At 46.0% G+C, this 19906-nt stretch overlaps 2 protein-coding genes across 3 annotated transcripts; both read left to right on the plus strand.

Annotated features, from left to right (window-relative positions):
- The first annotated feature begins 6868 nt into the window (after positions 1-6868).
- On the plus strand, positions 6869-13171 carry LOC127335270 (SWI/SNF complex subunit SWI3A homolog). Its single transcript, XM_051361891.1, has 7 exons — positions 6869-7135; positions 7257-7783; positions 10579-11067; positions 11152-11315; positions 11418-11470; positions 12216-12370; positions 12562-13171. The coding sequence occupies exons 1-7, from the start codon at positions 7054-7056 to the stop codon at positions 12760-12762; spliced, it is 1671 nt and encodes a 556-aa protein (XP_051217851.1). The 5' UTR covers positions 6869-7053; the 3' UTR covers positions 12763-13171.
- Positions 13172-14159: 988 nt separating this feature from the next.
- Positions 14160-17066, plus strand: LOC127335271 (uncharacterized). 2 transcript variants are annotated; one of them, XM_051361893.2, is made up of 5 exons: positions 14160-14564; positions 14854-14951; positions 15385-15669; positions 16618-16681; positions 16761-17066. In XM_051361893.2, exons 1-5 carry the CDS (start codon positions 14263-14265, stop codon positions 16837-16839), a joined length of 828 nt encoding a protein of 275 aa, XP_051217853.1. In that variant the 5' UTR covers positions 14160-14262; the 3' UTR covers positions 16840-17066. The 2 variants fall into 2 exon arrangements, with proteins under 2 accessions (XP_051217853.1, XP_051217852.1); XM_051361892.2 differs by having other exon boundaries at positions 14162-14564; positions 16758-17066.
- The last annotated feature ends 2840 nt before the right edge of the window (positions 17067-19906 follow it).

Consider the following 19906-nt stretch of genomic DNA (forward strand, 5'->3'; position numbering starts at 1 on the left):
CTCCTCCAATTCCCCGTCCCGGCGGAGTGCCAGAACAGAGACTTCTGGCCCCCGAGACGGAGTTTCGCGATGTGGCGGCGTTCTAGAGGGTTTCTGGCGACTTCGACTTCTTGGTCCCGATTTTTAGATCGAAACCCCTTAAGTAGTCCAGAGGAGGGCGTCGGAGGCCGGCCGAGGGGGCCACACTCTAGGGCCGCGCGCCCCCCTCTTGGGCCGCGCCGCCCTATGGTGTGGGGCCCTCGGGCCTCCACCTGGCTTGTCCTTCTGGCTCCGTGAGTCTTCTGGAAAATAAGACCTTTCACATAAATTCTGAGGATTTTCCTGAAAGTTGGATTTCTGCACAAAAACGAGACACCAGAACAGTTCTGCTAAAAACAGCGTTAGTCCGCGTTAGTTGTATCCAAAACACACAAATTAGAGGCAAAACAATAGCAAAAGTGTTCGGGAAAGTAGATACGTTTTGGACGTATCATTAGTTCTGATGATGCTGCTGCCCATCTTAATAATTTTGTTGAACTATGTGAAATGAAAAGGTATAAAGATGTAGATGGTGACATTATAAAATTAAAATTGTTTCCTTTCTCATTAAGAGGAAGAGCTAAAGATTGGTTGCTACCTCTGCCTAAGAATAGTATTGATTCATGGACTAAATGTAAGGATGCTTTCATTGGTAGATATTATCCTCCTGCTAAAATTATATATTTGAGAAGCAGCATAATGAATTTTAAACAATTGGATAATGAGCATGTTGCTCAAGCATGGGAAAGAATGAAATCTTTGGTTAAAAATTGCCAAACCCATGGACTGACTACTTGGATGATCATCCAAACCTTTTATGCAGGACTAAATTTTTCTTCACGAAACCTATTGGATTCAGCTGCTGGAGGTACCTTTATGTCCATCACTCTAGGCGCCGCAACAAAGCTTCTTGATAATATGATGATTAATTACTCTGAATGGCACACGGAAAGAGCTCCACAAGGTAAGAAGGTAAATTCTGTTGAAGAAACCTCCGCCTTGAGTGATAAGATTGATGCTATTATGTCTATGCTTGTGAATGGTAGGACTAATGTTGATCCTAATAATGTTCTGTTAGCTTCATTGGTTGCCCAAGAAGAACATGTTGATGTGAACTTCATTAAAAATAATAATTTCAACAACAATGCTTATCGGAATAATTCTAGTAACAACTATAGGTCATATCCTTATAATAATGGTAACGGTTATGGTAATTCTTATGGGAATTCTTACAACAATAATAGGAATACACCCCCTGGACTTGAAGCCATGCTTAAAGAATTTATTAGTACACAAACTGCTTTTAACAAATCCGTTGAAGAAAAGCTTGGGAAAATTGATATACTTGCTTCTAAAGTCGATAGCCTTGCTGCTGATGTTGATCTTTTGAAATCGAAAGTTATGCCTAATGAAAATAATGATATTAAGTCATTTGCTACAGCAAACGCCATCCAAGTTAGAATTAATGAGAATATAAGATTGATGGCCGAATTGCGTGCTAGGTGGGAAAAAGAAGAAAATGCTAAAGAAGATAATATAGCTAAAGTTTGGACTATTACCACCACTAGTAATGCTAATGCTCCACATGTTGCTGCACCTCCTACTATCAATGGTAAAAGAATTGGTGTTGGCAATGTTTCCACTTCTAATGCAAAGCGTGAAAAACTGCCTGAAACTGCTAAAACTGCTAACACTGCCTGTGATAAAACTGCTGAAATTTTTTCTAATGTTGGGAATAATGATCCCATTGCTTTGAATTATAATGGTTTGATTTTTATGATTGTCACATCTCTGAAGTTATAAAGTTCTTACAAAAACTTGCTAAGAGTCCTAATGCTAGTGCTATAAATTTGGCTTTTACAAAACATATTACAAATGCTCTCATAAAAGCTAGAGAAGAGAAATTAAATCGTGAAGCTTCTATTCCTAGGAAGTTAGAGGATGGTTGGGAGCCCATCATTAAGATGAAGGTCAATGACTTTGATTGTAATGCTTTATGTGATCTTGGTGCAAGTATTTCCGTTATGCCTAGAAAAATCTATAATATGCTTGACTTGCCACCATTGAAAAATTGTTATTTGGATGTTAATCTTGCTGATAATTCTACAAAGAAACCTTTGGGGAGAGTTGATAATGTTCGTATTACGGTTAACAATAACCTTGTCCCCGTTGATTTTGTTATCTTGGATATTGAATGCAATGCATCTTGTCCCATTATATTGGGAAGACCTTTTCTTCGAACTGTTGGTGCTATTATTGATATGAAGGAAGGTAATATTAAATATCAATTTCCTCACAAGAAAGGTATGGAACACTTCCCTGGAAAGAGAATGAAGTTACCTTTTGATTCTATCATTAGAACAAATTATGATGTTGATGCTTCGTCTCTTGATAATACTTGATACACACTTTCTGCGCCTAGCTGAAAGGCGTTAAAGAAAAGCGCTTGTGGGAGACAACCCATGATTTTACTACTGCACTTTTGTTTTATATTTGAGTCTTGGAAGTTGTTACTACTGTAGCAACCTCTCCTTATCTTAGTTTTGTTGCATTATTGTGCCAAGTAAAGTCTTTGATAGTAAGGTTCATACTAGATTTGGATTACTGCGCAGAAACAGATTTCTTGCTGTCACGAATCTGGGCTGAATTCTCTGTAGGTAACTCAGAAAATTCTGCCAATTTACGTGAGTGATCCTCAGATATGTACGCAACTTTCATTCAATTTGAGCATTTTCATTTGAGCATGTCTGGTGCCTCTTAGAAATTCGTCTTTACGGACTGTTCTGTTTTCACAGATTCTGCCTTTTATTTCGCATTGCCTGTTTTGCTATGCTTGATGGATTTTTCTATTCCATTAACTTTCAGTAGCTTTGTGCAATGTCAGAAGTGTTAAGAATGATTATGTCACCTCTGAACATGTGAATTTTAATTATGCACTAACCCTCTAATGAGTTGTTTTGAGTTTGGTGTGGAGGAAGTTTTCAAGGATCAAGAGAGGAGGATGATACAATATGATCAAGGAGAGTGAAAGCTCTAAGCTTGGGGATGCCCCGGTGGTTCACCCCTGCATATTTCAAGAAGACTCAAGCATCTAAGCTTGGGGATGCCCAAGGCATCCCCTTCTTCATCGACAACATTATCAGGTTCCTCTAGTGAAACTATATTTTTATTCCATCACATCTTATGTACTTTGCTTGGAGCGTCTGTTTGCTTTTGTTTTTGTTTTGTTTCAATAAAGTTGGATCCTAGCATTCATTGTATGGGAGAGAGACACGCTCCACTGTTGCATATGGACAAATATGTCCTTAGGCTTTACTCATAATATTCATGGTGAAGGTTGAAACTGCTTCGTTAAATTGTTATATGGTTGGAAACGGGAAATGCTACATGTGGTAATTGGTATAATAACTTGAATAATGTGATACTTGGCAATTGTTGTGCTCATGTTTAAGCTCTTGCATCATATACTTTGCACCTATTAATGAAGAAATACATAGAGCTTGCTAAAATTTGGTTTGCATGATTGGTCTCTCTAAGGTCTAGATATTTTCTAGTAAGGGTCGAACAACAAGGAAGACGGTATAGAGTCTTATAATGCTTACAATATGTCTTTTATGTGAGTTTTGCTGTACCGGTTCATACTTGTGTTTGTTTCAAATAACCTTGCTAGCCTAAGCCTTGTATCGAGAGGGAATGCTTCTCATACATCCAAAATCCTTGAGCCAAACACTATGCCATTTGTGTCCACCATACCTACCTACTACATGGTATTTCTCCGCCATTCCAAAGTAAATTGCTTGAGTGCTATCTTTAAATTTCCACCCTTTATCTTTGCAATATATAGCTCATGGGACAAATAGCCTAAAAACTATTGTGGTATTGAATATGTACTTATGCATTTTATCTCTTATAAGTTGCTTGTTGAGCGATAACCATGTTCCTGGGGACGCCATCAACTACTCTTTGTTGAATATCATGTGAGTTGCTATGCATGTTCGTCTTGTCTGAAGTAAGGGCGATTTACCATGAGTTGAATGGTTTGAGCATGCATATTGTTAGAGAAGAACATTGGGCCGCTAACTAAAGCCATGATCCATGGTGGAAGTTTTAGTTTTGGACAACAATCCTCAATCTCTTATGAGAATATTAATTGTTGCTAAATGCTTATGCATTAAAGAGGAGTCCATTATCTGTTGTCTATGTTGTCCCGGTATGGATGTCTAAGTTGAGAATAATCAAAAGCGAGAAATCCAATGCGAGCTTTCTCCTTAGACCTTTGTACAGGCGGCATAGAGGTACCCCTTTGTGATTATTCTCAACTTAGACATCCACCAGGCGGGAGAACAACAGGTTCCCCCACCGATCTCTCCACGCGTGGGTGGGGCACCTCCTCCACCAGGCGGGGTACCCCTGCCCGCCGGACACGAGGCCCCCCGGCGGCGGGTGGCGGCTAAGCGCTGGTGGCGTGCCAATCCCGCCGCCGCGACAGGGCCACGCCCTCGATGTCGCCATCGAGGAGGCGCGGATGGCGATGACGGAGGAAGAACGCGCCACCACCCCGAGAACTACACTCGGTTGAATTCTTTTTTTCTCCGGCGGTGGGAGCGCGAGCTGGCGTCCTACGACGGGCCGCCACCTCCGCCGCCGCGCAACAACGCCGCGGGTCGCCGGCGTTGGTGGAGCGCCGAGAATAGGACGCTCCACAACGTCCTCGAGCACATCGAGGGCGGCAACTCGCCGAGGCTCACGATGCCCCCTCCATCGAGGGCATCGACCAGCCGCCAACGGGGAAACAGCTGGCAGCCACGGCGCATGGCTGCCAGTTCCTCGTCGTCCGGTTCGGCGGCGAGGTCGATCTCCAGGTCGGCGCCATCCTTGGCGCCGGTCAAAAAGGAGCCGGATTCCCCGCCGAGCCACCGAACGCGCGGCGGCGGCATCGTCATCCGCGAGCCATCGACGGCGCAAGGACGGCGCCGCCCCAAGCGTGAGCATGACACCTCCGGCGAACGGAAACGAAAACCGGCGAAGGTGAAGGTGGAGGAGGACGCCGAGGACGCCGAGGACGCGGCCATCCTCGAGGCCGTTATCGCGAGGTCCCTCCAGGACCTCGTCCCCGCCGAGAACGCCATGCCGCTCGACCGAGCGGCAGGCGAGGCTCCTCCAGGACGTCGCTCGCTACCGACGGCCTGCGACTCCTCCATCCGACGCCGTCGTCCCCGTCGTCGACCTCGAGGCTTCCAACGACGACCTATACAAGCCGTCGCCATCCCCGCCTCGCACCAGTGGCCGGTGGGGAGACGCCGGCCAAGGCAGCAGCCAGGCGGCTTCGGCGCCGCCGCCCCAAGCGTGAGCATGACACCTCCGGCGAACGGAAACGAAAACCGGCGAAGGTGAAGGTGGAGGAGGACGCCGAGGACGCCGAGGACGCGGCCATCCTCGAGGCCGTCATCGCGAGGTCCCTCCAGGACCTCGTCCCCGCCGAGAACGCCATGCCGCTCGACCGAGCGGCAGGCGAGGCTCCTCCAGGACGTCGCTCGCTACCGACGGCCTGCGACTCCTCCATCCGACGCCGTCGTCCCCGTCGTCGACCTCGAGGCTTCCAACGACGACCTATACAAGCCGTCGCCATCCCCGCCTCGCACCAGTGGCCGGTGGGGAGACGCCGGCCAAGGCAGCAGCCAGGCGGCTTCGGCGCCGCCGCAGTTCGACTCCGACGACTCCAACGACGACGACGGCGGCGACTACACGGTGTTGTACCGCCATTTCGGCATGTAGAGCTCCGTGTTTTAATATTTACAGTTGTATTCCCCTAGCCGAATTCGAAATATAGTCGAATTCGGTCTGTATGTATGAACTTCGCCCTCTATATAGTAAATATCATTAAATTTAGTCTAAATTCGACCGTTTTATGCCGTAGTTTATCAAGTTTCCGTTTTTCAAATTTAGATTGCCGTCTTCGCCTGAGATCGCGGCTGGGAAACTACTCCTTCCCACGCCAAATTTACGTCCAATCCAAACGTAAATTTCCCCGGATTTCGGCGTGGGGAGGGCAAACGAGTGGAGATACTCTTAGTACCGATCGCTCGTGTATAGGGATGTAAATGGTACGGATAATTTCCGCTCCGAATCCGCTTCCATATCCGTTTTTGAGGATATGGTATGCATTTTTAGAAATCCGTCGGATATGGATACGGATGCGGATAGTGATCAAACGGATATCCGGCGGATATGGTAGAGGATATGGTATTGATACTATCCAACGGATACGGATTATCCGCCATTTTTTGCGGATTATCCGAGGTCTACAAAGAGGATAATCCGTGAAAATTAGCCCAACCCTAAATATTTAGACAATATAGTTAGTTCATCGGTCAAAATATGTATGCTATTAGTACATAAATTGCTTTGTTGTACGAAATAGTGTGTACATTTAGCTATATTCTATAATTACAAGCATATTTTACATAGAAAAGCATACTTTTAATTTTTTATGCGTATATTTTCTTAATAATCCGTTTCCGATCCGAGTCCGGTCCGAATCCGCTCCATATCCGTAATCCGATATAATCCGCATCCGAATCCGCATCCGACCATTATCCGCTCCGATCCGAATCCGTTACAAAAATATGGTAAAGGATATGGTAAGAGCAATATCCGATCCGATCCGTTTACATCCCTACTCGTGTAGGATGGAAACTGTGTGGGAGAATTACAGCAAACGCAGTGAGCCAGTAACGGTGTTGTGGGCCGAACATAAGCTAAAGCGCAATAAATACTAAGGCCCATATGACGAGACCCGACCAAAACCCACCTGTCCCCGGCCCCCCGCACCACGAAATACTGCAACGCTGGTCGTCGTCTCGGACAGACACACCATAGACCACACCATCTCCTTCCTCCCGTCCCGTCTCTCTCCCCAAACCAAACCACGGGACCTTAGCTTAAAATCCGACCCTTCATCCCAGATCTAACGGCCCAGATCCCTCCTCCCGCATCGACCCGTCCACCCCCCACCCCTCTTCCCGCCCTCCCCCCATGTCGCCGGCGGCCGCCTCCGGCGAGGCGCCGCCGCCGCCGCGCCCGGCGCGCGAGCTCTACACCATCCCGGCCTCCTCAAGTAAGCACCCCCTCCTCCTCTCCTCTCCTCCTCACGCTCCTAGGGTTACGCAGCGACCGGCAGGGAGCTTACCCGCCTCACCAATTGCGCGTCCTCTGACCCGCCCCGCCCCGCCCCGCAGGTTGGTTCCGCTGGGACGACATCCACGACTTGGAGCGGCGGGCGCTGCCGGACTTCTTCGGCGGCGCGGGCGGCAGCGGCGTCGGGACGGCCTCGCGGAACCCGCGGATCTACCGCGAGTACCGCGACTACATCATCAGCAAGTACCGGGAGGACCCGGCGCGCCGCCTCACCTTCACCGAGGTGCGCAGGGCGCTCGTCGGCGACGCCTCGCTCCTCCGCAAGCTCTTCGGCTTCCTCGACTCCCACGGCCTCATCAACTTCTCCGCCACCTCCCCCCGCCCCGCCGCCGCGCCGCGGCCCGGGGTCGGGGCGGACGCCGTCTTAGAGCCGCCCCTGGGGCTGCAGGTCACGCCGCGCCCGCCGCCCTCCTTCCTGGAGGAGAGGCTCGGTGGAGGGGAGGGCGTGTTCCGCTTGCCTCAGCTCACCTCCTACAGCGACGTGTTCGGGGAGTGGGCGCCTGGGAAGGCGCCTATATGCGGCTTCTGCGGCGAGGAGTGCCGGGATGGGAAGGTGGAGACGTTGAAGGTACTACGGAAATTTCATATTTTGTAGCACTATAATAAACTGTGTTATGTCCTCAAGCTTTTACTTGATGAATTCAGTGATCTATAGTTCTCCACATGCATAGTTTGCTCACGCTAAACCCGATTGTTCGCTACATTGGTTGCCGACTTGTTGTCGCGCCAAAGGTTTATCGGTCCTTTTGTTAGTAGCCGCAGCTCCGACCGAAGGTCTAAAACCACGTGGTTAAAGGGGGGAGTTCTCTCCCTTAACTGTATGCTATTTAGGTTGAAGCGAAGCGCGGAGCCTGTGCCTCGAGCGCGGGCGGGTGAGCTCACAGGCGTGCGCTCTAGCCAACCGAGTACTGCCCGGTTCTCGCTCCAACGGAAGTTCACTCATTCATAACATCTCACTCAAACACACCGGCTCTCTATACTCCGCTTCAATAGTACACCGAGACACCATCAGTTGCTTCTTGCTCGTCTCAAGATACAAAGTTCCTTCCCACAAGGACATCCTTGACATTGATCTCCTAAGGCAATTGCCCGAATCAGCATCGCAATTGCCGTCAACATCCATATAATCATTTTTTTGAACCGTAGGCCCTAACCGTGACTCCCCGTCGAATGCCTCAGTAGTCAATGAGACGCTTACGGGTTTCCTCTCTCCGGATTGTGCGGGGAAGGTCAACAGATGACTCCCAAGGGAATTAACAACCTTCCATGGCCAGCCAAGGTGAGTATTTATACTCCACCTCCCAAACTAGCCGTTGGAAGGCTTAAGCAGTGAAGATGCCAACTGTCCGGTTCAACCGACGGTGGACCACCTGCCCAGCCGGCTTCAAACCCAGCAGGCAGAAAACTAGCTATTGAAGACCAAATTGGTGCAACCGACAACAGCATATTGGTTTAACCAATTTGGAGGCATGCTACACGGAAGGCGTTTTAATGCTGCCCGCAGAGCGGTGCAACCAGGTTTTCTCAGTGGTGCAACTACAATGGTTGAACCGACACTGAGGTCTGAGGTACTGGTAACGGCCTAACGTGTAAATATGCTGACCTCAATAGAGACCGAACAGGGTTTTTGGTTAGGCCTAATTTTGGTATTTAGCTTTCGGTTTATAAGCCACACAGAAGCACCTAAATAGGTGCTCTTGATTTTGGTTTTTGGCTTATAACACCATGTAACAATATCCAGTCAAAAGCCAAAAGCCGCCAGAAAATTCCAGCCAAACAGCCCCAATAGATGAGGCACAGCGGTTCAGTTGTCCACCCCCCTCGTCGAAACCATCTACTCCCTTTGTCTACAGGATAAAAATGCCTTCGTCGATTAACTTAAGTAATTTTTGACACTCTCTAATCCGACGTCGGTTGCCATCAATTCTATCTTCTGATTCCACTCTACGTGAGGAACAATTGCATTGCCTCGACTTCGCAATGAGAATGCGGACCAATTTCTCGAGCACCTTCTCAAGTCATTGATTCCCCCCATCCTAACGATTGTCCGATTGTACGATTCAACTGACGGTGAACCACTTGTACAACTGGTTTGAAACCCAACAAGCAGAAAACTAGCAATTAAAGACCAAATTCGTGCAACCGACAACAGCATGTTGGTTCAACCAATTTGGAGGTATGCTGCACAGTAGGCGTATTAATCCTGCCCTCAGAGTGGTGCAACTACAATGGCTGAACCGACACTGAGGTCTGGCCGTCTGAGGTACTGGTACACCGGGTAAATATGCCGATCTCAACAGAGACCGAACTCGGCAGATGAGGCACATCAGTTCAGTTGTCCCCCCCCCCCCCCCCGGGACGAAACCCTGTACCCCCTTTGTCTACAAGATAAACAATGCCTTCCTCGACTAAATTAAGAAATTTTGACACTCTCTACTCTGATGTCATTTGGCAGCAATTCTATCTTCTGAATTCACTCGACATGAGGAACAATTGCATTGCCTGAATTTGCAGTGAGAATTCGAACCAATTTCTCGAGCATCTTCTCAACACCTTCACCCCCCCCCCCCCCCCCCCCCCACACGCACACACCCACCCTTCAATGCAGCAGGCACACACAGCTGTTACCGAAGCTTTTGATCCTTGAGTCTCCGCACGTCAGTGGCGAATCTAGGATGAAATTGTTGGCGGTGCCAAGCTTAAAAACTTCCCTATTGGGCTTTGCATTTAGCCATGATTAGTACAATTATTATTAGCTACAAGAACTTCTATATTTTGGAGGGGGTGCGATGGCACCCGCGCTGGATCTGCCACTGCCGTTCACCTCATGCTGCTGCCACCGGCCACCACCCAGCCACAACTAAGCCTCACCTGTAGGCTGCAGCTCGCTATCTGCTCCGCGAAATCAACATAGCCACCGAGCTGCTGCCGGCAACACCTAGGGTTTGGGATGTGATCGTAGATCTGATACCATGAAATTTGTGTGGGGGGATTTTCTGATTGCTTCTCTGTGCTGTACATACATATGGGCCACAGAGCAGAACCACCTACACGCAAACGCATATTTTACAGCCTGATTACTACATTGTTCAATACCTTTTCTAGCACAGTGGCCTGCACTGCTCATTTAAGCTCTTCCGGAACCAACTGCAGCATAGCACTGTTTTTCACTGGATACTTGCTGTCAAATGTTATTTATGGAATACATCCAAGTGCTGTATTTCTTTTTGTTAACAGAGGGTTGTGCTTAAATTGTCAGCTACAATTTGATTTAGTTGTGTATTTTATTATGCAGATAAACATCAAGCTATGCCAAAAAGAAAGGAAACTATGTGATCTAACGCTTCTGCATTTTCTTTTCAGGATGGTTTTAAAGTATGTTCGAAGTGTTGCAAAACCAATAGTGATAGTAAGGAGGAATCAAATAAATTCTCTGATGTTAAACAGGAGAACTCTGACAACCATGCTTCTAGTGCATGGACAGATGCAGAGACACTACTCCTTTTAGAAGGTGTCCTAAAACATGGAGATGACTGGGATCTCATTGCCCAGCATGTCCGCACAAAGAATAAATCGGAATGCATTGCTAGGCTTATTCAGTTGCCTTTTGGTGAACATATGCTGGGTACCATAAATGGTAAACCTGATAGTAGGTTCCAGGCGAACCAAACAACTGATGGCAAAACGAACCACTGCATTGTGAAGGAGGCTTCAAGTCAGTCAACCGAAGTGGTTGATGGCATGCAGATTGATGGAGAGGAAGATGGTGCTGATAAATTAGTTGAAGAACATCCTTCGAAGCGTCGACGTTTATGTTCTTCAATAGATGCCACTGGTTCATTAATGGAGCAGGTAATTAGGAAATGGAACATATATAACTAATTTGTTTGCTTAAAGATTTTAGCAGATCACTGATATTTGGTAATACTACCTCAGTTAGCACTGCTGACTACAGCAGTGAGCCCAGATGTTGTTGCAGCAGCAGCTGCTGCATCAATTAAAGCATTGGGGGATGAAAACCCCCAAGCAAAGAAAGCTTTTCATCTTAGCGAGAAAGAATACCAAGGCAAATCATTCCCTTCTAACCGTGTCCAAGAGAGGTAAACTTGTGCTGCGACTTGTTATTCTATTCAGCGTTGCTTCAGTCTTCTTTTCAGTTGTGGGGTGCTAATCAAGCATTCCGCTATGGCATTTTTTTACAGTAATTGCAATGTTGGCGATCAGGAAGTGGAAATGCATGGAAAAACTGTTTCTGGTAGGCCAGTTTTTCTTCTCACATTTTTTGAGCTACTGTAGATATTTGATTCCTGGATACTAATCATAGGGTAGTTCTTTCTATATCTGTTGACAAATGTTGATCTTGTCCGATTTATTTCTGATGCATGTTAGGATTAGATTTGTGTAGACCACCCCTAGCAAGTATAGTATTGTAGTCAGCACATATGGCCTGAAGTTTACCAACTTATTAATTTTGAGTTATTGTAAAATGTCACACACAATGAAGGCTATGAAAGGGCTGGGTGGTGCTTTCGCAGTTCCACCGACTTGATGGTGCTTCTGTGACATGCAAAAGAATACACCCCTGGCATTTTTTTTATGGAATGAAATCGGCGAGCATGAATTTAGTCATGCCAACTGTTTCATCGCGCCTTTGAGAGGTCTCTTGTTTACATCACCTGGCACTCCCCTGTACCACCTGTATCGACTGATGCAACATTTAGGTTGGATTGGTTCACTAGATGAGGTTGTCCCCTAGTTTTCTTTGTTTGGTGAACTATCTGAAAACTGTAGACACACGGAGTAATAATGGTTGTATGCTTGCTTGTTTATCATTAGTAGTTTGCCAGATTGGTGAACTGCAGGTTCTGGTTGGGATTTGCGAGCTGATATATTTCCATAAAATAAACGAATGGAGCTTGCAGCCTCATGGCCTGTACTAGTGTCATGTTTATCCATGACTGCGCTACTCATCTCAAACTAATGCCCATCATTCATGCCAGATAAGAAAATGGAAAAGAAGTTCATTTCTACCGCATATCAAGTAAGGGCAGCTGTTGGAACAGCTGTTGGTGTAGCTGCTGCCCGTGCTAAGATGCTTGCGGACCAGGAAGAGCGAGAGATGGAGCTTTTAATGGCGTCCATAATTGAAACTCAGGTGAATTGTTGTTTTCCTCTTTTGCTGCTTAAATTTTCATTGAGTTTATCATGGGTTTCTACTTTCTAGTTCTAGGTGAAAGTTAGATGTGCGCTACATGGTAAATACTGTGACCAAATTACTCAAGTTTGACAAGACTTGTATTTGCTTAATCGCTGATGGTAGTTTGGTATCTATCTTATGTTTGTCAGCTAAGAAAGATCCAGTACAAGATCAAACACTTTGAGGAGCTAGAACTGATCATGGATCAGGAGTACACCACAATACAGGAAATAAAGGAATCCCTCATCAAGGATTGGCTAAAGGTCCTCAAGCGAGCATTTGAGACTGGAGCGCCTATCCAGAGGGATGAAGTGCTCACAAAGCTGTTCCTTAGCAAGTCTGCTCCATAGCCAATCTGACTTGGAGTACTGTTCCTCCTCCGATCCGCCCCGCCCTCTGACTGTAGCCCCTGTAGGTAAAGCAGCATTCTGCGTGCAGGGGAGGGCGGGTCTGTAAAGGATTGTTGTGCTTGGGGCTGCCACAACCCCCTTATACCGCCAGCGTGTAATTGCACATGGCAGCAGCTTCGTTGTACCACCATCCTGCTAGGTTAGGTAGCAAGAGTTGCTGATAGTTGGTCCGCTGTAACTGTTGACGTTTACTTGACTTCATTCTTTGGGATGCACAGATGTTTCGTCAGTTTAGGGGTGTCCGTATTGTCGACCCCGTCGTGTAACTTGTGTTGTTTGGTTGCAGAAATAGTTGCTGTACCTGTAAGTTTGCAATGCGAGCTTGAAGTAGACAATCTGTTTTGCGCTTTGGCTATTGTGTGATACCTAAGCTTGTTTTAGCTACTTCAGGCGAGCAGCGAGCTTGACTGAGTTAAGCCAAGCCTGATACAGCTAATCTTGTGACGAGTTGTTCTTAAGCAGGCTTGGTTCTGAGTTCTGACGCCAATTTTGTAGTTCGATATTTGAAGGTTCATACGCTCTGAAGGTTCGCTGGCTACCGAGCGTACTGGTGCTGTGCGCTTTGATTGCCGTGATAGTAGCATGAAATTAACTGGAAGACCTGGAGTGTGGCATTTTGTAGCTCGGGCTACATGTGACCTGTTTATTCAAAAATTCGAAAATAGCGTTTTATAGTTTCAGAAAATTAGGAACACAAATCCTATAGGTAGACAATGATGTACTCTATGACTGAAAAAGAAAGCAATACGAAAAACTCAGTATTTTGGGCTGTGCAAAATTAACAAATCCATGGATCTGAAACCGTAAACAGTGCAAATTTTCAAACCTCCAACATTTATCCTAATTTGTCATTTTTGTGTAGCCTCTGATATAAACTATTTCATCATGAAAATTTGCACAGTGGTAGAGTACATCATTGGCTACATTCAGATTTTTTTTGAAAATTTAAATGTTGAATTCAAATTTTGTAAAAAAAACAGGAGATGCGTAGCTCGGCCTACACTTTGAGTTTTCCAAAGAACTGGCCATATCAACTTTTCTTGAAGATGTTTGATGGAAAGCCAATGTTTGTTATAGCCCCTTCAGGCGAGATCGACCAAGGTAGTCTAGCACTCTAGCCTGACACAAGCCAAGTCTTGTGATGCAATTTTCTTTAAGCAGGCTTTGTTTGTGACGCCAATTTTGTACTCCAGGATTTCGAAATTCGAAGGGGAAACAAAAGGTTCGTCAGCTACGTGAACAATGTACAGAGATGACTTTTTAGACCGTCCAAATTTCGGATGGACGGAACAATAGAAGGCTGGAAGCGTGCCAAAATGCGTTCCTGAAGCCAAAAACTGGAGAGACCCTCCCAAAACCGGAGGCAGGCAAAACCCTGGATTCGCGGACCACCCCTCTTCTCGTCTCCGGTCTCCAGGCTCGCGGTTCGCGGACGACCTAATGGGGAAAAAGACCAAGGCCGCCGCCGCCGCCGCCGCCGCCGCTTCCGACTCCGGGGCGTCGAGCCCCCAGGGCTCCGTCGAGGGCGGCGGGGAGAAGGAGGGCAGCTTCCTGCTGGGGCAGCCGACCTGGAAGGACGCCGGCGGCGGGCGGTGGCGGTGCGCCGAGACGGGGCACGAGCTGCCGGAGCGGGAGAAGGACGCGTACGCGCGGTCCCGCGCCTGCCGCCTCGCGCTCATCGACCACGGCGTCGCGCACAAGAAGCCGCCGCTCAACGCCTTCAAGCCCCACCCCGAGCACAAGTGCGTACTGCTCCTCTGCTCTCTAACATTCTTGCCCCATGCCATGCGTGTCCATCATAGATTGTCCCTTATTTCGTCTAGAATTATTATGGATTTGCTCATTTGCTTGCGCCCTGGTAAGTTTGATTGGCTTCCTGTTAGTGCCCGTTGAAAAATTGATTCTAGGGTTCTAACTGCAACATAAATGTTCCGCGAAAACAAGCATACATATGCTTATGATTGCACTGTGCTCTAGCCGCTGCCTCTGTATGGTCTGGCTCTGTCGATTGAGTTTGGTTTCGTGCTGTAGGTCGAAGCTCGTATGCAACATTACTGGGGACACCATAAACAAGTCGGAGGAGCACATCTGGAAGCATGTAAATGGGAAGAGGTTTCTGAATAAACTAGGTAAATTTTGTGCAGTGCTATCTGTAGTCCCAAGTGTGCTATCTGGAGGCACATTGTATGCTGTTTTTCATGTTTTTCCCAACTGGTTGAGGAACCATGATGAAATTTTCCCTACTGTTTACATAAACCTGTCTTTTTTTCATGGTCCATTCTTGTATACCCATGTGATCTATGATTGTGGATTAGCTGGTATTTTCCCCAAAACAATTTCCTATGGATTAATTGTGGATGGTTATGTGAGTAGAATTATGTTATTCACCTTGCTTTGGAATCGCAGTGTGCACTTTGTTTCATACGTCTTCTCTTTGTCCTGGAAATGGTTGGGAAGATACCTGCTTATTTAAATTCTTTCATTGTTATTGAAACTTTCATCTCCACCGTAGCCAATTGCTTTTAAGCCCTACATTTAACGCCACCATTCCTACTGTAACAGAAAAACTTGAAGAAAAGTTGACATCAGGTGAGACAGCTGAAGTACAAGGTGAACAATCAAATGAAGTTGCAAAGAAATCCAAGTCCAGCAAGAAGAAGGACAAGAAGAAAGCTGCTGTTGTCAACCCTTCTTTGCCACGAGAACCTGAACCAGAAATGGATGATTCAGATGATCCGGAATTTTGGGAGCCTCCTGTTGGATGTCGTTGGGACGATGATGATGGGAAAGATAGATGGGAATCCTCTCCAGGGAAGGATGATGACGCAGAGGATGAGGGTGCATCTGGTAAGTGTTAGCTTTTATATCATGTGTAACTGTTTTGATTGTGCAAAGCTGAAATGCTCATAACTATAGTTCACAGCACATTTGGTAGATATTATTGCTCCATCACAATCAAATAATATTCAATTCAAACTGTTGCTCTTATATCTTCTCTTTAGCTACTATATTACAGATTTATCATTTCATCTATAGTGAGTAACACATTTTGCAGAATTGTTTGGAGAAACATAATTTGTCTACTCGGAAGTATTGTAAGCTTGTAGCCAATGGATAGGATGCACACATGTTGTGTTTAAGTACATGGAACAGCTAGAGTATGTGCAAGGATGGAAGTTGGGCGGGTTGGGCTGACCCATCCACTCATCCTTGTTTTTTATTCAGTGCTAATACAAGGGCAATATGCGCTAAGTGAACTACCAATTAAGTGGGCAGTAACTAACAATTCATGGTTCTAGAAAAATAACAATATAGAGAAATACGCCGTTGGATTGGCCGATTTGCATTCCTTTCATTTCTGATTTAATAGTTCATTTTCTTTCACACTCATTTTTCTTGTCTAACAGGAAGTTGTTCTTGATGGCAGCATCTACACCTCTTTTTTTAAATGTTTTCTTCAAATATATTATCCAAAAGAAGCTGAAGTATTAATATTAAAATTTATACTGTATTTGCCATTTTATTTGACCAATCTTTCTCTTCCCTGCTTGAGATTTTTTGCTCTGTTATCACATGATCCTCTTTGAAGCTCCTTTGTTTAATTTATACTGGGCACACAAAGAAGCACTTTCCTTAAGTTATGTACTATGCAAGATCTCATAGTTACATTGGGATCTGCTCAACACCATTTAGCGGCATTCCTAATGGACTTTTTATTAATTAAATAAAATAGTTTTTATGCACAAAAAATCCAGCAATAAATATTGTGTCTGATCTGAAAAATGAATGTGATAGATGACGAGGATGATGATGATATGGCCGAGAAAGATGATGAAGTGTCGGAGGAACTGACTTCAAGGTATTCTCGAACATTTCTGCCAATCGAATTATGCATGGCACATTCAGAAGGTGTAATATTTCCTTTCATCTTGTAGCAGGACAAAGCGATTGTCAGTAGAAGCTGTTGGGCCAAGTAGTTTTGCTACAAGGAAGAAAAAGCCCCGAAAGGACGAGTAAAAGTTTGGTTCCTGAGTCAAATATTATGTTAGTTATGTTAGAACTTGTTTCCCCTTTCTTCACCTGAAGAGACAAACTCCATCGTTTATTTGTTCTTCATGGGAGACTTGAGGTTGGCTAATCTATTGCCGATTTTGTATTATTTAACCTGTATTTCGTTAGTTTTTTCTGAATGCCAATCATACTGCTGGCTTGCCATACTTGTAATGACCATGTTTTGTTGCCTACACTTTGTGACTGTCCGTAACCATGCAACTATGACGTGAGATGGATATGAATTATTCATATTGACATATTGCATCTCCACCTTCTAATATTGTCTCCACGTTTAGTTGTTCTGTATGTACTAGGTAAACATGCGTGAACGTGCACTCTGGGTATACCTGGGCATCTGTTGGGCAGTTCCTCCGTCTGGGCCGAAAAAAGCCAGCACACAAAATCTAGGCCCAAGCCTGGTCTGGCCTGGTAAAAAAGCTTGGAAGCCCATCGGACTGCTACCCTATTTCATCTTTTTGGGCTACCTAGGCCTGGCCTGGCCACCGGGCCAACTTTTTAGGCCTAGGCCTAGGCCTAGGAAAGTAGGAATTTCGGAAAGGGTTGCCCATGGCCAAGTATAACTGTGGGTCCCCGATTCCCAAATCTATACCTAATAATAAATGAAAAATACCTAATAATAAAGGAAAACGTGCACTGTTGGTCCCTGATTCCCAAATCTATACCTAATAATAAAGAAAAACATGCAATGGATGGGGCTTCTCCTAGTTGGAATCCAGAACTTGTCACCAGGGACGACTGGAACATTGCCGGCGTAGAGGATGTGCCTGATGGCACTGGAGTCGTCCATTGCCGGCGTAGAGGACGTGCCTGATGGCACTGGAGTCGTCCATGCCCGCGAAGGTGGATTCCACCTGGACTCACGCTCTAGGCGCCTCTTGCCCCACGGTGGGTGTCAACTAGAGGGCACCTCACGACGTGGAGATAGAGGTGGGTGAAATGCGGGGAGCTACCGGGGCGGTGAGAGAAGAGTTAGCCAGATTTAGATCGCACAATGATGGCTAGATCCTACGTGTTGATATAATTCAATATAAGGGAAACACGTGCGCGATTACAATGAGAGTTGGTTGTGCCTCAAGGGCTCCCGAGATCCAGCTTATATAGGTACCAAGGATCTAGGGTTTACATGGAGGTGCCCTACCCGAACACTACAAGGTTTATGCTAACGTGGACTACCTCTTACAGTGGACTCCACGTATCTGCCTAACCTTGTCCCACATGGATCTGAATATCTTCTCTTGAGCTGGACTCTCCATCTTGATCAATCAGCAACTGAACCATCCGGTTAGGTTATAAACCCAACCACCATGTGTGGGTCACCCGGGCTTGCAGTATTAGACTTAAGTCATAAGTTTACCCATTTAGCATATCCTAATAAGACTGGTTCCTCCCAGCTTCATTTTAGGAATTTCAAACGCGTTGTGGACACGGTCTGGTGCCACATCAGTGACATACAGGCTCAATCGTAGTGAGGACAATATATGGACATACATAGAAAGATTGAGGATGGTATTGATGCATTTTCAGAGTTTGAGAAATGTTTTAGACATAGCTAGTGAGTTTAAGGACTATGGACACATTTCACTCACAATCTTTGCAATCTTTAGCCGTTGGTCGTCTCCGCCAGTCGCCTTCTAGTTGTCGTTGAGGAGTGGCTCAATATACGGTTTGAAGGCATGGAACGGTGGAGTAGATCGATTTAGGAATTTCGAAGGTAGGAGACGACAATGTGGTCCCAATCTAGTGCCATCTCATCAAAATACGATGGCCGGCCGTTGTGGGAACCATATGTAGACGTGCAAAGCAGGATTGAGGACCGTTTTCGTACATTTTAAGAGTTTCGAGAATATTTTAGACATAGCTAGCAACTTCATGAAATATGGATGCATTTCACTCTCATTCTTAGGTCGCCACGTGGCATCAACGTGTAGCCTCAAACTATGCGTACGGGCTGCAGGTTCTACACCAAGTTAGAGTAAAATAAGTTTGATGCTGATGTTTTTGCACCATGAATTGCGCTTAGTATTCCGATACGTATCGTAGTATCTTATGATTTTATGATACTACTATGGTTAATCGATACATATCATCATGGTATCTTAATCTAGTGGCATCTTAGTCACAACCTAATACATAGCATACTATCCCGATATAAAAGGGATACGATCCCACACCCATGATAAAAAATATGGACACGACAGTATGTCAAGCTGATTTGTTTGATTTGTGACTTGTGATTTGTTTGATGTAATGAATACTGGATCACTCGTACTAGAACAGACAAGGTTACCAGTCCCACGACCAGACATCCAACTAAAAACGTTAGTTAGGAGCAGTGAAAACCTACGCTTGGTGAAGGCAAAGACTCTAGGTTGGGGAGTAGGAGTGGGGGGGGGGGGGGGGGGGGAGAAGTTGCCAGCTTTGGGCATACTAGCTCGCTGCGGAAGCCCTCTGTACACATTTTTTTCCGCCTTGCCGCCCAGAATTATATAGAATCAATTTATCACACATTGAGTTAACCCGGAGCAAGAATGTCGCACCGTTAGGGAAGTGGAAAAATAGAACACTAGAACCGGTGACTGAACCGCTGCACCACTTAATTCTTCTCGTGAGACCGTTAGGTCACCTATTTTGAGCCTCGTTTGAGCAAGATGCGTTCGGTTTGAGCCTTTCTTCGGGAGAGGGATGGGTCTTTGGCACGAGAAGTGGTTCAAAGAAAGGGTGGCCATTCACCATGAAGGCTAAAAGCAATAAATTATGTTTGTCTCCTTTGCCCTTCGCAACGCTAGTCTACTCTCTATTGCGTCTCAATCTATACGAAAGGGCAGTGTTTTTTTTCTTTCGGTTTCATTGCAATAGAAACAATCTCATTAGTCCTTTACAAATTCGCATCCCTAGACCAACCGACGACGAAACCCTCAACAACAGGCAGTGTCGTTCCTTGCTGTTGCAGCCACCGCTCGTTTGCACGCGTGTGAACCACCAGATCATAAAGGAAAGATGCCTCTTGAGG

The sequence above is a fragment of the Lolium perenne genome, chromosome 2 (genome assembly GCF_019359855.2).
Source record: "Lolium perenne isolate Kyuss_39 chromosome 2, Kyuss_2.0, whole genome shotgun sequence".
Lineage (NCBI taxonomy): Eukaryota > Viridiplantae > Streptophyta > Magnoliopsida > Poales > Poaceae > Lolium > Lolium perenne.

Coding starts and splice junctions, on each gene's coding strand:
- LOC127335270 (XM_051361891.1), top strand. CDS start 7,054: ATGTCGCCGGCGGCCGCCTCCGGCGAGGCGCCGCCGCCGCCGCGCCCG. Junction 11,068..11,151: donor CTGGTTCATTAATGGAGCAG/GTAATTAGGAAA, acceptor ATACTACCTCAG/TTAGCACTGCTGACTACAGC. Junction 12,371..12,561: donor CGTCCATAATTGAAACTCAG/GTGAATTGTTGT, acceptor TATGTTTGTCAG/CTAAGAAAGATCCAGTACAA.
- LOC127335271 (XM_051361892.2), top strand. CDS start 14,263: ATGGGGAAAAAGACCAAGGCCGCCGCCGCCGCCGCCGCCGCCGCTTCC. Junction 14,565..14,853: donor AAGCCCCACCCCGAGCACAA/GTGCGTACTGCT, acceptor TTCGTGCTGTAG/GTCGAAGCTCGTATGCAACA. Junction 16,682..16,757: donor TCGGAGGAACTGACTTCAAG/GTATTCTCGAAC, acceptor TTCATCTTGTAG/CAGGACAAAGCGATTGTCAG.